The sequence below is a fragment of the Zingiber officinale genome, chromosome 9B (assembly GCF_018446385.1).
Source record: "Zingiber officinale cultivar Zhangliang chromosome 9B, Zo_v1.1, whole genome shotgun sequence".
Lineage (NCBI taxonomy): Eukaryota > Viridiplantae > Streptophyta > Magnoliopsida > Zingiberales > Zingiberaceae > Zingiber > Zingiber officinale.
This window is the reverse complement of record NC_056003.1, coordinates 15,820,078-15,840,845: the sequence shown is the minus strand read 5'-3', so window position 1 is coordinate 15,840,845 and position 20,768 is coordinate 15,820,078. Positions and strand designations below refer to the sequence as shown.

At 42.6% G+C, this 20,768-nt stretch overlaps 1 protein-coding gene across 1 annotated transcript; it reads right to left on the bottom strand.

Annotated features, from left to right (window-relative positions):
* Positions 1-6,808: 6,808 nt before the first annotated feature.
* LOC122022847 (serine/threonine-protein kinase UCN-like) lies at positions 6,809-19,879 on the bottom strand. Its single transcript, XM_042580961.1, has 3 exons — positions 18,491-19,879; positions 11,428-11,568; positions 6,809-7,077 (listed from the first exon to the last, which is right to left on the bottom strand). The coding sequence occupies exons 1-3, from the start codon at positions 19,692-19,694 to the stop codon at positions 6,809-6,811; spliced, it is 1,614 nt and encodes a 537-aa protein (XP_042436895.1). The 5' UTR covers positions 19,695-19,879.
* Positions 19,880-20,768: the final 889 nt, after the last annotated feature.

Below are 20,768 nucleotides of genomic sequence, written 5' to 3'. Positions count from 1 at the left end.
CCAGTCGCTGGCCCCCCATCTGCACGTAGAGCCAGTTCTCTACTAGTTCGTTATTTGTTTTTATTTGGCCTTTTTCTATATCAGACTTTGTTTTAGTATTGTCTTTGGATTTTTTTTCCTATGGATATTGTATGGAGTGATACCTTTTGATAGATTTTTGATATGATATTGGATTTCATTCTACTACGTGCCTGCCTGGACGGCAGAAGAGGTGAGTTCGTTGGATTTGAGCTTTACGAGTGTAGTGGAATAGGGTGGATTTCGAGTCAGAGTCCTATTGTTATTGATTACTATTATTAACTGCGTGGTTGTGACAGCCAGAGGCTGAATATCTTTATAAACTGCGTGGTGTTTGTTTTAATTTGTGTTATTATTCCAGCCGCATGTGGCTGAGGTGTATAGTGCTTGTAGAAAAGTTTCAGATTGTCCACCGTATAGGGGAGATGCTGCCGAAATTTCTTCGGACAGAGACTCCTCCGGGGCGTGACAATTTAGTGGTATCAGAGCAGGTATACGATACTTGCTGTGTGTTCTGGATTTATACGATCTTTGTTTTTGTATTATGGATACTTTGAATAATCTGATATCAGTTTATTGGGTATCAGCGCGCCAAAGTTTGGCGATATTTATTTGATTTCCGTGTGTTGGATTTTCGGGATTTATCTGATACCAATTCATTGGTATCAGAGCAGGGTGTGATACCTGCGTTTGGTATTTTGGACATTTTTATACTAGCCCTAGTTGCGAGACAGATTAGTCTGGGCAGTTATTTTGGGTTGCACGGATTTTCCGTTTCGATTTTGTTATGGACTTCCGTTATTGATTTATATGGATTTCCAGTGTTGTTTTTTCTCGTACGAAATTCTGAGGTCAATTTGGGGGCTGGAGAGCGACGGAACATCTCCAGATAGCAATTAGGTATGGTGTCATTTTGGTAATTGTTTATACCTGTAGTAATATCTGTAATATAATTTAATAGATATGAGGCGATCTACACGTATTGCTACGAGACGTGGCGCTGGACGACCACGTTCGAGGACCGCGGGATCTCTGGATACGCCAGAGATGCCTTCTGTTGATGAGCCTGTCAGTCAGGGACAGACTCAACCTACTGTGGGTGCGTCGGGCTCTCAGACCCCGATGGCTCCCTTAGAGGTACCTACCTCAACTGCACAGACAGTATCCACTGCTACTGTATTTCCGGTACCACCAGGGGTACCATTGGCATTCCCGACACCAGCTCCAGCCCAGCCTACGGCGTATCCGGCACCACCGCCACCTGGGCCTACCGTGTATCCGGCACCAGCAGCCCCTGTGCCCCCAGTACATACAGTGTACTCAGTAGCACCTGCATTAGGGATACCGGTTACTCCACATTCGATACCATTGCCTACCGTACATCCAGCTGCGGCCACCTATATTCACCCTACAGTGCCACCGACAGCATATGCTCCTGTTTACCCAGCAGCACCGGGAGTACCTCCTCCGGTTTATGCACCAGTACCACCTGTAGCACCAGCTTCAGTGTTTCCGCCAGTCCCGACAGCCGTTCCGACACATCTCACTGACTTTGCCGCGGCACGAGCCAGGATTCCAGTGTTGGCAGAGTCGATGAAGAGTCGATTCACACTCTTCCGAGGAGACAGGGATCCGAGTGTGGCCTTGTCTTGGATTGAGACTATGGAGCGGACTTTCTTTTATATTGCTTGCTCCGAGTGGGAGAAAGCAGAGCTGGCTGCTTTTCACTTACGGGACGCGGCCGACACTTGGTGGCTTACCCAGCGTTCTATCATCGGTGAGCAGAACATCACTTGGGCCAGATTCAGAGAGGCTTTTGAGAGCCGTTTCTTTCCACGAGCTTATCAGATGGCTCGCCGGCAGGATTTCCTGAGTTTGCGACAGAATAATCGGACAGTGACTGAGTATAATGCAGAGTTTGACAGATTGGCCAGGTTTTGTCCAGAGCTAGTTGCTGAGGACAGTTCACGTATGCAGCAGTTCATTCAGGGACTGGATGGACATTTGCAACTAAGACTTGTCGGTCTTGGTATCACATCTTATGCGGAGATGTTGGACAGAGCCCTCATTATTGAGTCAGCTCAGCAGAGAGTTTTTCCGGATAGGAAAAGGAAGCAGCCGAGTCAGACATCTGGACAGAGCCAGCAGCCTCAGACTACACCACAGCAGAGCAGGCGTAGTCGATCAGATCAGGGTACATCTGGGGTATCACGTAAACCTCAGAAATCAGGGCAGTCTTCTTCAGGACGTTTCCGGTCTTCCCAGCAGAACCGGAAACAACCCGCCAGTGACATTCGCTGTTTCAGATGTGGATCCAGAGATCATGTCACTTCAGCCTGTACTCTGGGATAGTCAGTTTGCTTTCATTGTAAACTGCCTGGGCACCAGAGTCGAGATTGTCCGCAGAAGACTCAGCATATGACTTCCGGAGGGACGGATCATGGAGGACAGTCCAGTCAGTCCGGTACTTATCGAGGAGGGCGTAGAGCCCAACCTTTGCCTGGCTAGCAGCCGAGTGCTTCACCTGCAGCAGCGGCATTTGGCATGTTTGGACAGGAGTATTCCAGTGCTTCCATAGCACCTCAGAGTTCTGTTCCGGGACTTTATTATCCGACGCAGGGGCAGTATCAGATGCAGCCTCAGCCTATAGGTCAGTACCAGACTCAGTCCCAGCCAGCTGCACAGTATCAGTCGCCGTCCTCTCAGTCTTCTCTGGCGCAGTATCCAGCACAGCCTCAGTGGCAGGCTTCTGCCCAGCCGCAGTAGCCGCTGGCAGCGTTACCTCCTCCTCCTCCGCCAGAGACTGGACGTGTTCATGCGATGACCAGAGAGGATGCGCAGCGAGCGGACGGATCCGTTTTCCGCGGTATGATTTCTATTTATGCCTTATCTGCAGATATACTGATAGATACTGGTAGCTTGTATTCATTTATATCTCGCACTTTTATGCGGGAGGTTGGTAGATTACCCACTCTCAGACCCCAGCGATTGACCGTCTCCCTACCGTCCGGTGATTCATTGGATGTCACCCAGGAGGTCCGAGGTTGCTCGTTAGATTTTGGCAACCTAATACTTACAGTGGATCTTTTAGTATTAGAAATGGTCGATTTTGATATTATTCTTGGCATGGACTGTTTGTCAGCATATCATGCCACAGTTGATTGCCAGATGAGGGTGGTCACATTCCGGCCTCCGAACTAACCCTCGTGGGATTTCACTGGCATCAGAGACGACGGCTTATCGATCATTTCGACGATACAGGATCAGAGGTTGCTGTCACATGGCTGTCAGGGTTTTCTGTTATCTTTGATCAGTACTGAGGACAGCAGCAGTTCGCAGCTCTCCGACGTTCCTGTAGTCCGGGAGTACCCAGATGTATTTCCAGAGGAGCTGCCAGGTTTGCCTCCCAGAAGGCCAATGGAGTTCGCTATTGAGTTGATTCCGGGAACCGCACCGGCATCGAAAGCTCCTTATCATATGGCACCAAAAGAGTTGAACGAGCTGAAGGTTCAACTCCAGGAGCTTTTAGATAGGGGATTCATTCGCCCTAGTGTTTCCCCATGGGGTTCTCCGGTATTATTTGTCAAGAAAAAGGACGGCACCATGAGGTTATGTATTGACTACAGACAGCTGAATGCAGTGACCGTTAGAAATAAATATCCTTTACCACGGATCGAGGATTTGTTTGATCAGCTCAGAGGTACATCAGTGTATTCTAAGATTGATCTGCGATCCGGATATCATCAGCTGAGAGTCAGAGACTCAGATATTCAGAAGACAGCTTTCCGTACTCGATACGGTCATTATGAGTTTTTGGTAATGCCATTTGGGCTTACCAATGCTCCAGCGGTGTTTATGGATTTGATGAACCGCATATTTCTAGAGTATCTTGATCAGTTTGTTATCGTTTTCATTGATGACATATTGGTCTACTCTCATTCCGAGGAGGAGCACGCACAGCATCTTCGCATAGTCTTGGAGATTCTTCGACGACATCAGCTGTACGCGAAGTTCAGCAAGTGTGCGTGCGTTCTGACTATCCTCAGTCGGTTTTCTGGGACACGTGGTTTCTAGTAGAGGTATTTCAGTTGATCCTCAGAAGATCGAGGCTGTCACCAGTTGGGAGCAGCCGAAGTCAGTTCAGGAGATCCGCAGTTTTCTGGGGTTGGCCGGATATTACCGAAGTTTTGTCGAGGGTTTCTCGCGTATTGCTATGACGCCTAACAGGGAAAGGCGTGAAGTTTATGTGGACCGAGGATTGCGAGACCACTTTCAGTCTTTGAAGCGGAGATTAATGTCGGCTCCAGTTTTGGTTTTACCTTCGGAGAGGATGGATTTGTACTTTACACCGACGCATCTCTTGAGGTTTGGGTGTCGCTCGATGCAAGACCGCAGTAGTCTCTTATGCTTCTCGTCAGTTGAAGGAGCATGAGAAGAACTACCCAGTTCATGACTTGGAGTTAGCTGCCATCATTTTTGCTCTGAAGCTTTGGCGACATCATTTATACGGTATCACATTTGAGATTCTCACTGATCATAAGAGTCTCAAATATATTTTCACTCAGAAGGAGCTTAATCTCCGACAGAGGAGATGGATGGAGTTCCTGAAGGACTACGATTGTACCATTAGCTACCACCCAGGGAAAGCTAATGTGGTTGCCGATGCACTCAGCAGGAAGTCCAGAGCGACTTTGGCTTGCCACCGGACTTCAGTCACGGACTTGATTCAGAGTTTTTCTGAGTTAGACTTGGAGGAGCAGGGATCTACAGAGCAGGGTATTTTGGTTACCATGGTTGCTCAGTCGTCGATCAGGACGAAGATCCGAGGGGCTCAGGCTGGTGATCAGCATTGTTAGTTCATTGGCAGTCAGATAGCTTCCGGGCAGCAGACCGAGTTTACACGAGACGAGGAGGGTGTTATATACTTCCGAGGCAGATTATGCGTACCTTAGTCTCATCCGGTCTTACAGGAGCTACTTCAGGAGGCACACCGCTCTCGATTGGCGATCCATCCAGGCGGGACTCGTATGTATCGAGACTTGAGACGTTCCTACTGGTGGAACGGCATGAAGAAAGACATCGCGGATTTCGTAGCTAGATGTCTTGTCTGTCAGCAGGTGAAGGCTGAGCATCAGAGACTTGCAGGATTACTTCAGCGGATTCCTATTCCTGAGTGGAAGTGGGATCACATTACCATGGACTTTGTGGTAGGATTGCCAAGGACACGACGAGGCCATGATGCGATTTGGGTAATCGTTGATCGATTAACCAAATCCGCGCATTTCTTAGCGATCCGGAGGACTGATCCCCTGGATCGATTGGCAGATCTGTATTGTCGGGAGATCATCAGACTACATGGTGTTCCGTTGAGTATCATTTCGGATAGAGATCCACGGTTTACGTCTCATTTCTGGCAGAGTCTGCAGCAGGCCTTGGGCACACAGCTCCGACTTAGTACAACTTTCCATCCACAGACAGATGGACAGTCAGAGCGGACTATTCAGACTCTTGAGGACTTGCTGAGATTATGTGTTATGGATTTTGGAGGCAGTTGGGAGGACCATCTGCCGTTAGTAGAGTTTGCTTACAACAACAGCTTTCATTCGGCTATTCAGATGACACCGTTTGAGGCGTTGTATGGTAGATCTTGTCGGACACCCGTCCTCTGGGATGAGGTTGGAGAGGCCCAGTTGTTGGGACCTCAGAGAGTTCAGCAGGATGCAGAGTTGGTCCGTACTATCAGACGGAGGATGTCAGAGGCGCAGGATCGCCAGAAGAGTTACGCTGATCGGAGACGCAGACCACTAGAGTTCTCTGTTGGTGACCATGTATTTCTGCGAGTTTCACCCACGAAAGGGGTGAAGAGATTTGGCATCAGAGGTAAGCTAGCTCCGCGGTACATTGGTCCTTTCGAGATCTTGGAGAGGATCGGAGCAGTAGCTTACCGACTGGCACTACCACCGTCCCTGTCAGGCGTCCACGATGTATTTCACGTATCTATGCTGAGGAGATACGTACCTGACCCGACGCATGTACTGGCTGATATTCCAGTTCCAGTTCAGCCTGACATTACATATGAGGAGGTTCCGGTACGGATTCTCGACCGGAAAGAGCGTCAGTTGCGGAACAAGACTATCCGGCTGGTTAAAGTCGGATGACAGCATCATTTAGACGAGGAGGCTACTTGGGAGCTCGAGGATACGATCCGAGCTCGATATCCCCATCTTTTCACTTGAGGTATGTGATTTATTTACCGTTCAGCATTTATACTCTATATCTGTTGTTAGTACTTGCTGATGGTAGATAACGAAATTTGGGGACCAAATTTTTGTTAGTGGGGGAGAATGTAAAATACCGGAAAATAGGTGAATCTTAATAAGGGAATTTTTAGGAATTTTTGGAAATTTTTCGGGAATTTTTCGGAGCTCGTATGGACGAGTTAACGGGGATCAAGATGAGGCCCGGAAAAGCCTGTTTAGGCTACCCCATTTAAGCGAGGAAAAGATTATATTTATATATCCTTTTCCTTTTATTTTCTTTATTTCTTTTTCATTTTTGTCGCCGTTTCTTCCTTGCCGAGCCACCCCGCGCGCCCCTCTTATCTTCCCGTCGCAACTTGAGCCCTAACTGCCACCCTCTCCGCCGCGATTAAAAGCCTCTCCTCTCCCTCTACTGATATCTTTCTTCCCTTCTCCTCTCTGTGCTTGTGCTCGCGCGACACCGCCGGCCACAGGAACTGCAGTCGCCAACCGAATCGGATCACCAACCCTAGCGCCGGCCACCGCGTGCCCTAGCCACAGCCGACGTCGCTTGGAGAAGCGCCGAGCCGATCCTTTTCCCCTGCTGCCGATCCTCTGCCGCCGTCGAACGGAGAGTACCGGCCACCTTTCCTCTGCCCTCGAGCCCGAGCCACATTTGCCGAGTTCTGTTTCCTCTCTTTCGACAGAGCATCGTCGTTTCTCTTCGTGCCCAACAGCAGCACTCTGTGCCCTGGCATCACCAGCATCTGATCACTAGGCTCTGCTAAGCCCTTAGTCTCACCTTCGGGAATGAGGGGCACTGATTTGGGTAAGACCAGTAGGTGTTGATTTGGGGATGTTTAATATAGAGACTAATAGTTTCCTTACAGTGTTGACAACGGATTTGTGGCAGGAAAATCTTTCGGTTAGCATTGTACAACATTTGCACCTCTTGGCCATGTGTTCACAAGAGTGACTGAGGATAAGGTAAAGAGTATGTTTGTGATACATTTAATTGAGTTTGTTTGGATAAGTTTGATTCATTATATAGTTGGTGGTTCAAGTGTAGTTAGGTCGACTTGTGCTTAAGTTAGGAATGGAACCCTAAGCTTTGAATTAGGTATAGTTAACTGTGATTAACTATTTAATTAGGGCTCCTGGAGAAAAATAATTTGGTTTAGCTATTTTGCTTATAATTAAATTTAGCTAAACTATACGGTTTATTACAGGACTTTGATTCGGGACGGTATCTCGACGAGTATCTTGATTACCGGATTGGACCACTTTATTGGAGGCGGGTACTTTGACTTATGTCTTTTGATATGCATAATAAAGTGTTTAACATATAGCAATGATTGTGTTATCCTTTTGATTCGGTTGGTCACTACATGATCTGTTACATGTTGTTTGTTTATTTATTATGCACTGCATGTTATTATTTATCTGACCATACATGCTTTCGGTAGTGACCCAACCATGTGATACATCATGTTCAGGACCTAGGGTTTATATGATACCCTATCTGTTTGTGTACCTTCCATCCGATACATTGACTTGTGGTACACCTTTTATTTATGTATGGATCTTGCTATGCTATTCATGAGATTGTCATGCTTAGTATCATGCATCATGTTTGCATGCTGTGCGGCTCCACTATGGTTGAGCCCATCGCCAGTTACATGTACTGCACACACCACCACCACCCATGGATTAGTGGTATATCAGGCAGGTGTGTGGCGGTTCTGCTGTTTGGCTCCGTTGGTCAGGTGACTCAGCGTGGTAGCCGGCAGTCAGTTCCGCTCTGTTTGGCTCCGTTGGCATTTAGTGTAGCAGCGTGGTAGCCGGCAGATGGTGGACTCTGTTTGGCTCCGTTGGTCAGGAGACTCAGCGTGGTAGCCGGCAGAGATATCCTCCCGTCATTGTGTACCGGGAGATGAGAGCATTGAGCTCCCCCATTTATGATTTGGGGCCAGAGGACAGGAGTACTCCGACAGCATTCCGTCCACTCAGTCACTGTCAGGAGCAGTGATGTCCGAGTGCACGGTCACCATATGCATTTATTGCATTTTATTGTTGTGATTGCTGCACTTATATGCTGCATTTGTATGGATGCATTTGATTGACATGCATACAGGATTATGATTTCTTCGGTCTGACGACCTGTTACCTTTGTACCTTGATTCCGGTTAGTACAGTTATCTCCTGATTTCGTTTCAGTTGCATTTATTCCTTCTCGTATTCAGGAGACTGCAGGCATGATTAGTGTTGTTTTATTATGTTTATCAGTTGTACCTGCTGAGTGTTGGACTCACCCCGCCTCCATTGTTGATATTTTCAGGTTGAGGCTGTCCGGAGCAGTTCCAGTCGCTGGCCCCCCATCTGCACGTAGAGCCAGTTCTCTACTAGTTCGTTATTTGTTTTTATTTGGCCTTTTTCTATATCAGACTTTGTTTTAGTATTGTCTTTGGATTTTTTTTCCTATGGATATTGTATGGAGTGATACCTTTTGATGGATTTTTGATATGATATTGGATTTCATTCTACTACGTGCCTGCCTGGACGGCAGAAGAGGTGAGTTCGTTGGATTTGAGCTTTACGAGTGTAGTGGAATAGGGTGGATTTCGAGTCAGAATCCTATTGTTATTGATTACTATTATTAACTGCGTGGTTGTGACAGCCAGAGGCTGAATATCTTTATAATCTGCGTGGTGTTTGTTTTAATTTGTGTTATTATTCCAGCCGCATGTGGCTGAGGTGTATAGTGCTTGTAGAAAAGTTTCAGATTGTCCGCCGTACAGGGGAGATGCTGCCGAAATTTCTTCGGACAGAGACTCCTCCGGGGCGTGACAACCGCAACCAAAAGGACCAGATTTCCAGATTGCAGACCGGGTTCAGCTAAGGGATCGGTCGACTGAACCAAGGATGGGAGTTGACCAGATCGAAGCAGGGGGGATCGGATTGGATGAGGAGGAGATCATCTGATCAGTCGACCAAACGTGGGGATCGGTCGACTGATCCGCTTCGGGTCAAACCCGATCCCAAGCTTTAAGGATCTGGATCAGTCCTACAGAGGCTATAAAAGGAGCCTCGGGGAGTAGCTTCGACAACAACGAAAACAGAACAACTTGTGCTCCTGTGCGCTGCTTCGAATGCTTCAACAACACTCTGCTCTTCCGACAATCAACGACTATTTTCTTCATTTTGTATTGTCGGTATAATCATTCTTTATTCTTTACTTGTATTTACATTCCTGTAAAGAATTTCGGATCTATAGTGGTTGCCCAACGAAAGCGAGCAACAATCACGGGCCTTGGAGTAGGAGTCGCCACAGGTTCCGAACCAAGTAAAAGAAACAGTGTTAGCTAGGGGTGTAAATGAGCCAAGTCGCTCGTGAGCTATTCGAAGCTCGATTCGATAAAAGCTCGTTTGAGCTCGTTTAATTAGGCTCGTTAAGATAAACAAACCAAGCTCAAGCTTCACAATATTCGGCTTGTTAGCTCGTGAACATGTTCGTTAAGCTCATGAATCAATTTTTAAATAAAAAAATAGTTTTGATATTGAATTTATAGATTTTACACTATAATTATGAAAAACATAGACAAATAAGTTAAATTTATTTATTAGAATAAAATTATAAATTTTAACAAGAATATTATAATTTTTTTAAAATATATAATTTAATTTTTAATAAATATTTAAATTTATAATTTATATTTATTAAACTCATTTATGCTCGATAAAAGCTCGAATAAGCTCGTGAGCCATGAATATATTCGTTAAATAAAGCTCGAGCTTGACTCGATTATAAACGAGTCAAACTCAAACATTTAAGAGTTCGGCTCGGCTCGACTCGATTACACCCCTAGTGTTAGCGTTACTTATGTATTTATTACTTTTCCGCTATATATTTACTCGAACGTTTTCGAAAACAAAATAGCATGCGCGCTATTCATCCCCCTCTAGCGCGTCTCGATCCAATAATATATTTTGGTTATCATTATTACTTCTGAAAGATAGGTACACAAAACTCTTGTTTTGAAGAATAGTTTATTAAAAGCAATTTTACTTTATTTTATAAAATAAAAGATGATTTCTGATAAACGAATTTAATTATATAATACGATAATAATTTTACGGTTGTACTTAGGCTTCCATTAGTTTATATTTTTTCTATTTATATTACATTTCAAGTAAATATTCATATTTTTCTATTTATATAATTCTCATGAACCCTAAACCCACCCATGGACATATACTACAATACTTAAGCTATTTTTCTTCATGCAACTAACAATTCCGGCCCTTTGGAGCAACTAAATTTCACATATAAAAAAACAACAAAAATGCTACCACTCATAACTACTGCCGTGCTACAATGGTGATCCATTGAAATGAAAGCTACAGTGGCAATCAAAACTTTGTCTTTACAACAATAAATATTAATTTTATGGTTGATTTCCTTCTGTATCCGATCTTGAGGGGCAACTGGTTGGTAGCATTTCATGTTACAGCAGTTTGTGATCATGAATCATGGATCTGACCACACACAGCAATATTTATCTTTTGCTTGCATTTAACAGAACTCTATGGACGAGCAGTTCGGGTCTTCTCCTCCCCGAGTCAAGAAGCACGATTACTGGACGAGCAGTTCCGGTCTTCTCCTCCTTCCCAAACTACGCCTCTAGTAGTAGGAAAGTTGTAGCTTTTGGGGGTCGTCGATCTGCCTTCGAGGAAATCTCGACAGGGATGATTTGATTGATATAAGTAAACGAAAAAGGATTGGAGATGAAAGAGGTTTTATTGTCAATGAGAATTTGATCCAACATTAAAGGTTTCAACATACTTTTATTCTTTTCTGTCCTAATCAGTTGCTAAATACATTTAACGACTGATGAAAATATCATTTTAGAGATGGAAAAAATTATGATCGAGTATTTCTATCGTCGATGAGTCGCTCAACACATTTAGCTACTAAAATATCTATCGCAAATGGTTGTTTCTCTTATAATATATATTTATATTATGCATACAATTTAAATAAATAAAAAAACATATATAAAATTAAATTTTATTTCACCAACCAAGATGGATAAGCAGATTTATTCCTCATCTTGACATAATAATTAAAAAACAAAACATGAACAAACTGAATGTTTTTGTCTAATATTACATTTTCCTCCACTGCATTTCCTTGAACACCAAGCGTTGCAATCAGCATTTTGCTCGCTAGTAAGACAATTTACTCGGCCAGACCCATCACCCCATATGCGAAACTCAGAACCACAAGAAGGCGAAACAGCATCAGAAACATCTTCAATTTTAAACAAGAATGAATAATATAATCAATATTAGTAAACATTGTGGCACAATATTAGTAAACATGAACAATAAATAACAGATAAATTTAATAAAATTATCATGAAATATCTAAATAACAATGTTAACTTACTTGCAAGGCAAAACGTAGTAAAGATAAGAAAGACACAGAGAATTATAACTCGAGACATAGTGCAGTAGTAATTCTTTTCAAAGTTTTGTATGCTATGTATGTATTTCAATTGTGGTGTAAATTGAGTATATATAATATTCTTATGAAACGAATGAAAGGAAATATAACAAATAAAGAAATATATTTAAGAGCAAATTACTCATATAGTAGTTATAAACGCTATTAACCTTATAATTTTTAATTATATATTACATTCTACAATTAAATAGAATCTAGTTTATAAGGTAAAATTATATATTAAATTTTTTCCAAGAAAACATAAAATTCATAAAGAGAGGAAGCGAATATTAATTATATATATATTCAAGAATTACTTAAAAGTATGTATTTAAATTATGGTGTAAAATGAGTATATATATATATAAAACAAATAAAGTAATTAGACAAAGTACTCATACCATCTTTAAATTCGGTTTATTTTATAAGTTATAATTATATTCCTTCCATTAACATTTTAAAGAAGGAAATTTAAAATACAAGGTACAAATTTTATTAATTACTCACATACATTCAAGACGCATATAGCACACCCAATTTTAAGTGACCGTGGGAGATGAACTGATAAGCCCCATTTCCTTAAACCTTTTTGTCCTATGGACATCCAATGAAAATATTTAGAGAGGATATTTATGTTCCCTGATAAGAAATATCCTCATTGAAAAGAATAAAAGTGGGGTATTAGAAATCATCTTATATTCAAGAATTACTCAAAATATGTATTTCAATTGTGTTGCTAAACAAGTGGGGGCCATTGAATCTATCTATCATTGTCCCTGGTCCAAGAACGGACTAGGGCAGATGGGACCAGAGGATCCCGCCTAACAGAAATGATATGGTAGTTGACGCTTCATGCGCGACCATGAGCGACGTACAAATTTGGTATTGTCAGCTCGATTTCATTGCAAAAAAAATATATTTTTTATTCTCTCTCGCTTTTCTCCTTCTATTCAAAACAGAGATAAAGGAATTTGGCCAAATCTAAATTTCCCTCGCTCTCTCTCTCTCTCGCTCTCGCTCCTTCTTTCTCCGCCATCGTCCGTCGGACCTCGCGCTCCTACCGGGAAACAAAAAGCAAAGGTGATGCAAGCTAAACCCATGTTACAGTCGCTTGCTTGTTCACTAGTTGGCTAGCAGCTCCCCAAACTGCCATCGAACGCATAGTCAACGCTGGTTTGCTTAGCACCTCTCTCCATTCTCGATCGTAAGTCTTTCCACTTCACTGTCTATTGTTCAGCTCTGTATAATAATTTGTAGCCCTAATAGATTATAGATTTTTATACATAGATTGAAAAGTTTATATTGAAAGGTTTATAGAGTAAGGCAGAATGAATAAAAAGAAAATTTAACTAACGTGTCAATCGTTGGATTGATAAACAAGTATCTATGTATTTATTTCCCGAAAGTAGGAGTAATCCTTCCATTACGTATTGGTACTTATCGGGTATAGAATAGATCCGCTTCTCTTTGTTCTTACTAACAAAATTTTTACCTTATTTTCAATGAAACGGAATAAATATTAACCTTTTCTTATATAGAATCTACTGAAAAGTTCCTACAACGCATAATCCCTAGCTTCTTTCTCACTAGTTTTTACTTATGTAATTTGTAGGAAACTTATCAAATATCAATTCCCACATTTCATAACCAATGGTAATTCATTTTTATTTTAAGTTGTAATTCCCGGTTGTGATCCTAATATATATTAAAAGAAAGGAAGAAAGGAAGCATTTATTAGAACATAGTCCCACATTGAAAACACATGGGAAAGATCATGGGTTTATAAGAAAAAGACATCTCCATTAGCATGAGGCCTTTTGGGTAGAGCCCAAGAGCAAAATCATGAGGGTTTAGGCCCAAATTAGACAATATCATATCATTATGGAGATATCTAAATTCTTTTCGATCCTATATCTATACTACAACATGCAAGCCTGACGCCTGCTACAAACACTTGCAGCCACTTGGAATGATAGCTGCTACAACGTTGTAGCAGCTAATTCGATGGTTAACTGCTACAAAGTTGTAGCCGCTACTTCGACACTCCAGACAACCTTTTCTTATAATTTATTTATTATAAAATTTATAAGAAACTTGCCAAACATCATTTTTCACAAACCATTTGATGGTAATTTAAGGTAGCTACTTAAGATGATACTATACTAAATAGGTAGTAAACATTTGTATTCAGGAATTAGGGTTTTAATTTTTAATGATTTAAGTTGTAACTACTACAACATGTATCAACTTTCAATCATGTTGCTACAACACCTTGTACCAGCTATCCGATAGTAGCTGCTACACAATGTAGTAGCTACCCTACAATAGCTGCTTCACGTTATAGAAGCTACCCTACAATAGTTGCTCCACGTTATAACAGTTACCCTACATTAGTTGCTACACGTTGTAGTAACTACTTTGTCACTCCAAACAAACATTTCATTCTAATTTTTTTGTTATATAGGTAGCTAGAAACTTGGCAAACATCATTTTCCACAAACCTTTCGATGGTAAATTTTTTCAATATAAGTTGTAAATCCCTCTAATCTTAATATCTATTATCATGCACGGACGGAGAAAGTGAAAATATATTATGCAATTATCTTTTCACCCTCATTGGCCAAAGTTTTAATCCCTAAACTCGCCGTGTGACAAATATTTTGAAAGAATTTTATTGATAGTAGATCAGTGCCCCCACAATGTCTTTGTTAATCAACCTCACCGCGACAACTTGTTTCTCATCCAAATCTTTGCCTCCATCGTAAGTATTGTGTTAGGTTTTAAAGTTTTTATTCTCCTCATTTTGTTTAGGGGTTTAAATTTTTAGGATTTTGATTCGTCTCCTAGCTGCTACAATGGTATATATTTAATGATTATAGGTCTTTGGATTGAAAATTTACTTTGACGGAATAAAGGGTTTTAAAAAAGTTTATCTTTGTTGTAGCATCTATGCGACAGCAAGTGCTACAACATAGTCAAAACCTAATGATTGATGCAACGTGGTTAAACCCTACAGTTTTTATTGGCTTCTTATTATTATAACAGCTACTTGACCTTAACTGCTACAACATGATAAGTAGTCATGTTATAGCAGCTACTAATCACATTGTAGTAGTTAGGAGAAATTATAGACATTATAATGTATCATATTATGGTTAAAAAATAACAATGTAACGTATTATATTATTGGTGAAAACTAACTACATTGTAATGAAGTCAAATGAGTATAACTAAGATCTTATGTATTTATTTAAAAGAATTAAATGGCGAGCTAGAGAACTTCTGCTTCCCGTGCATATCATAAGAAAGTGCATTGGAAAAGTAATTAGCCTCACTTCAAAGGTTTTTTTTATCATCACTACATATAAATAATTGGCAGATGAAGTTGATAAGTGGAAACTCATTGCTTGGATCATAGCCATGCCTAAAATTGCAAATATCCAAAGTCTTATACAAAATATATTTAACAATTGGGACGTTGAAGCCAGATGTTTAATCTTTCATAATAAGGAGATTAGCTTCACAAGGAAAGATGTTTCACTAATTCTAGGACTTCCAAACCAAGGCGACGAAGTAAATTTGCATCATGCATCCACCACCCCACTATTTTTTCAACACTTCAATAATGTGGAGTATACACAGAAGGAACTAGAGAATAAGATATACACAGAAGGAACTAGAGAACAAGATGATCAACCTTAGCAAACAATCTTCATATGCTAAATCTGATACTCTCTTTTGCCAATTTTTAATATTATATTTTTTTGTTTGTGTTTTATTTACTACTTCTAGCAATATATCTAGATTATCAATACAATCACTAATTGATTGCGTAGATGATTTTGAGAATTTAGGTAGGTATAATTGGTATAAGGCTGTATATGACTATATGAGCTCATAGTTGGGGGTCATTAGTGTGATGCTTTTATAGAGGCTAAAGCAGAGGGCCTTAAGGAAAATAATACTCCCATGCTCAAAGGGTTTGCACATCTCCTCGCTATAAGATTTTAAATTTAATGATAGATTCATATATTTTATGCATAACATTTCACATTTAACCATTTTTATTATATTGCAGGTGTGGATGTGTGAACATGTTAGAATAATTGATCCTTATAGATGGCATGCCCTTCCAAGAATATGTAGATGGAAGTGGTCAGGCTCCCGTGTGGAGATAATAAAGGCTTGGATTGCAAAACTACTTGCTGCCAAAATAATTGTTGATTTAAGTCCACAGGATCTAGAGATATATATGCTCTCAAATGATTCCCTGAAAGATGTTGTAGAGCATATAGATCAACAAATTAAGGAGGGTGTTGGAGCAATCTAGGTGCCCTAGGTTTTGATGTTTGGGAAAAGGTTTAAGTTAGATTTATTATTATATTTGATATGTATTGTGAGTGTACAGGATACATGTACAACAAGGAAAGTCTAAGTGTGATCTTGCCAATGGAGAAAAGTTTAAGAGGAGCCTTGGCAGTGTAAGTGCAAGTATATAGTCTTGGAAATGTAAGTCAAAGTGTGACTTGACAATGGTTGAAGTCCTAGAGGTGAGGAGCCTCTTGGAAAAGGATGACCCGACAACTAGAACAAGGCCAAAGGAAGCTCTGGAAGACAATGCGTGAAGGATGGGCATCCAAGGGACATGAGGCTAATGGAGGAGACTAGAAGGCTAGGTTTAGGTTGGTCGAGTAAGGACGAGTGCTAAGTGAATGTACTCAGGGGTCAAAACTCTAGGGTTAGGGTTTTACCAGTTGACTGGGCCAAAATAGTAAATGACTACTATAGTAGTTATTAATAGTTTCTATAGTAGTTAATATAACAATTAACTGGTACTTCCATCAGTCGATTGGTTTCAAGCTATTGGCATGTGACGGTAGAATTCCATAGAGGACCAGTCGACTGGTGATTTTACCAGTCGACTGGTGGCAGGAAACATAGCTAAGTGTTTCCTCCCAAGCTCTGTTTAAGAGAGCTCGGGGTACTTGGGCAAGCTTGACAAAAATAGAGGTGGTTAATCCCTATTAGAGTCTTCCAAGCTCTCGTGTAATTAAGCGTGCATGTGCAAGATTGTAGTGCGATTTCTCCACCCACAAGGAGCTACTTAAACTAGCCAGAGTTTTCTGGGGAGTCATCTATCGACGGATCAAGATTGTCCACCTTACGAATAACTGTGGAGTAGGAGCCCTAATATCTAAACCACATTACATAAACATGTCATTGGGTTTATGTTTCTAGTCTTTGTATTGTTTAGGGTTTAGCTTCCTTGTTAGTATTTTATTTTGTATTTCCACTAGGTACTAATGAGTGTAGGGAGCAACGATTTGGGTGATCAGCTATTCATCCCTCTCTAGCTGGGCATCAAGGTCCCAACAATTTGCATCAGAGCTTGGTTGCTCTTTGTTGAACTAATCTCCAAGCGAGCAAGGCGCCAAAGGAAGATGGAGTTAGAAGAACCATTAAGATGAGATATCCAGATCCCACCTCTATATGAAAAGGAAGACTTCAGATATTGGAGGTCGTGCTTGGAGACATGGTTCTAAATGGATTGAGACCATTAGATTGCATTAGAAGATCCTTTCAAAGCTCCAATGGACAAGAAAGGGAAACGCCTCTGGCCTCGGTATTGGATCAAGGGACAATGGGAACAATTAGAGGCGGATAAGAAGGTAACAAAAATTCTTTTGAATTTATTACCTCCTAACATTTTATTGAGTGTAGGTAATTACGAGAATACAAGTGATCTTTGTAAAAAGATCATTGCATTCTATGAATATCCTTCAAAACTCTAAGAAGTGGAGGAGCCCAAGGAGAAGGACTCATTGGTCTAAAAGGAGAAGGACTAATCGGATGTTGACACATGTTCAACATCCAAGGAGGAGAAGGAAGATGAGGAAGTGTCATCCACATCTTCAAGAGAGGAGGATGAGGAATCGTCCACATCTTCGAAGGAAGAAGAAGAAGAAGAGAAATCTAAGGAAGAGGAGGTCTTGGAAGCTCAACCTTCAATCGCACTCACCGAGAAGAGCACTAAAGCCCACATCAAGTGCTTTGAGTGCAGGGAGATGGGATACTACAAGAGTAGGTGTCCTTCGCTCAAGAAGGTAAAGAAGGTAAACCCTAAACCTGCACTACAAGAATTTTTGCATTCAACAACACCCAATAGACAACGCTTTTTAATAAAAACGTTGTCGTTCTTTGTTTTACAACGCTTTTAGTGAAAAGCGTTGTCTATGGTATTTACTTTTTACTAAAGACAACGGTTTTTAATGAAGTGTTGTCTTTAGTGTTGTTGTTTATGGTCAAAGACAACATTTTTTTAAAAAACGTTTTTTAAAGTGTTGTGTATGTTTCCCCTAAACTCACTTAAAATAAATTCGCAGCCCTCGCTTTGCTAAACTCTAAACCCTCAACGCGCGCGCGCCTTCTCCTCACCACTCCTCTCCACGAGTTCTCCTCTCCACTCCTCTCCACGAGTGCCTTCTCCTCTCCTTCTCCTCTCCACGAGTGCCTTCTCCTCTCCTTCTCCTCTCCACGAGCGCCTTCTCCTCTCCACGAGCGCCTTCTCCTCTCCTTGTCGCGTGATCTCCTCTGAACCCTAATCTCGACCCAAACTCCTCACGCAAAACTCCTCACGCCGGCCCAACTCCTCCAAGTCGAGATCCCTAATCTCGCATTTCCCCATCTCCTCAATCAAAGTCAGCTTACCCTTCCTAATCTTCTCACGGCTCCTCAACTCCTCTGAACCCTTCGATCTTAGTTCCTTCCTCGCAGAGCAGATTCGAGAGTAGGAGGAACGGAAGAAAGAAAGGTAAAATTACCGGCGCCAGGAACGGAGGCCGCGCCACCTCTGGCAAAAGCTCCCATTTCACCCCATCGAAGAAAGGGTGCGCCTTCACCTCCTCCGCACCCCCACTAAACCCTAATCTCCTCTCCGGGTCCTTGACCACGAGCCGCTCGATAATGTCAGTGAGATCGGTGCGGCGCCGGCCTGGGAACATTGGCAGCAGCGTAAGAATGTTGCGCAACGTCTCCTTCCTGTTCCGCCCCCGGAAGGGCGTCTGTCCGTATGCCATTTCGTACGCCAGGATCCCAAGCGCCCACCAGTCCACCGCGAAGCCGTGCCCTTCGCCGCGCACCACTTCCGGCGCCACGTACTCCTCCGTCCCCACGAACGAGAACGACCGCTCGTCGTCACCACCGGATCCTTCTCTGGATTTCGAGATGGACGAGGAACTCGTCCTACGGCGACTCGCCGGGGAGACTCTCGCCGACCTCCCTTTCTTGATCTGGTCGTCCGCGGCGCCGAAGGAGAACACGCGTGTGAGTTTCCTCCGGGGGGCGTGGCTGTGGTTGTCGGAGGGAAGTGGAGGAGGAAGGGAGGAGTGGGTGGTCGATCTGGCAGGGAGGTGGCGGGAGAGATCGAAATCGGCGAGCATAATATGGCCGGATGAACGGAGGAGGACGTTCTCTGGCTTGAGGTCGTGGTAGGCGACGCGCATGGAGTGGAGGTGGGCGAGAGCGGTGACGATTTCCGAGAGGTAGAAGCGGATCGCGTCCGCGGAGAACGCCTCCTCGTTGGAAGGAGAAAGGGAGCGGCGGAGGGCGTGGAGGTCGCCGCCGGGGCAGAAGGGGATCGCCCAAGCGAGGAGGTCCGGCGTCTCGACGGAGCCAAGGAGGGAAGGGAGAAACGGGTGGTGGTGATCACCGGGAGCGGCTGAGAGGCGGGACAATAGGGATAGCTCCCAGCGGGCGCGGCGGAGAGCGTGGGGTTTGGCGGCGGACTGCTTGTCGAACACCTTGAGGGCGAAGAGCGTGGGGAGGCGACTGCCGGGTGCGGCGCTGACGAGGAAGACCGAGGCCATGGCTCCACGGCCCAGGACGCGAACCGCCCTGATCTGGTTCAAATCCAACACCACCTCCTCATCCATTTGAATTTGGATCAACCAACCTATACAATGCAGGTAACGTGTTTGAGTGTTTGCCTCAATGGTCTCTGTTTCCACATCTCGCTCGATTCTTGTTCTTCTTGAAGCAGCTCAAGCGCTCAAGCTCCGTGTGTTCCTCTCACCCAAAAATTGAGGTCTGCAAACAGTAAGTGGAGGCAATACAAGACCCATCTCACCCAAAAATTTATTTTAAGCAGGCGTGACAAACCTGAGGAGTTGAATGAGCCACCTGTTGGCTTTGAAATTACAAGAGAAGATTGACGTGCGTTTGTCATTAGTCGCATTTCTGAAGATTTCATTGTAAGATTCTAAATTTTTTCTTTTGAAACTATTCGATCATAATTCATTATGTATTATTCAAATTTGATATGTCGCCTGTTTGAAATAACTAGAAACTCAGTGATCAACAAAAAGAGCGAAGGAAAAAAAAATAGATATCCTCATCGACTCTCACGCAAAGGGTATGCACGCTTTGCTGAAGAAATTGTAAGTATTTTTAAAATATATTTCCTCTAAGAACCCTCTAATTGATTCACATTAAATTATTTCACATTTGTTATTTGATTTTTCTTTGTTGTAGGGGACTGAATTATGTGATGATAATGACATCAATAGAGCTATTATGTGGAAGAAAGGACGCGCCAACAAAGGAGGAGAGTTTGAAGGTGAAGATTTGGTGGACACAGTACACAAGATTGTAAGTAAATTTTCATGTTCTTCTGATAATGACTTCAATATATCTTCTAGTTTTCGAGAGTAAAGTTGCATGCATGCATACCCTTTGCGTGAGGAAGCCAAGGCAAGCAGTGCAATGAGGAGTTTAACAACCATTCCTTGCATAGCTTGAATTCTCAGTACTAGAGCATGTATTGAGGAAGTAAATGGTGAATGAATGCATTGAGAGCTTAGAGGTGACGGGTTTATATAGAACAGATGTGGATTTACTAGGTATCTAGGTTTGAAATGTTCTTACTTGGAGAAGAGATCAAGTCGAAAAGTCTATTACATGCAGTGGTTTCCTTTTGCTGCAATCAATTAATGGTGAATGCATTGAGA

Coding starts and splice junctions, on each gene's coding strand:
- LOC122022847 (XM_042580961.1), bottom strand. CDS start 19,694: ATGGATGAGGAGGTGGTGTTGGATTTGAACCAGATCAGGGCGGTTCGC. Junction 11,569..18,490: donor GTTCAGAGGAGTTGAGGAGC/CGTGAGAAGATT, acceptor TTAAAATTGAAG/ATGTTTCTGATGCTGTTTCG. Junction 7,078..11,427: donor GAAATGCAGTGGAGGAAAAT/GTAATATTAGAC, acceptor TACCCAAATCAG/TGCCCCTCATTCCCGAAGGT.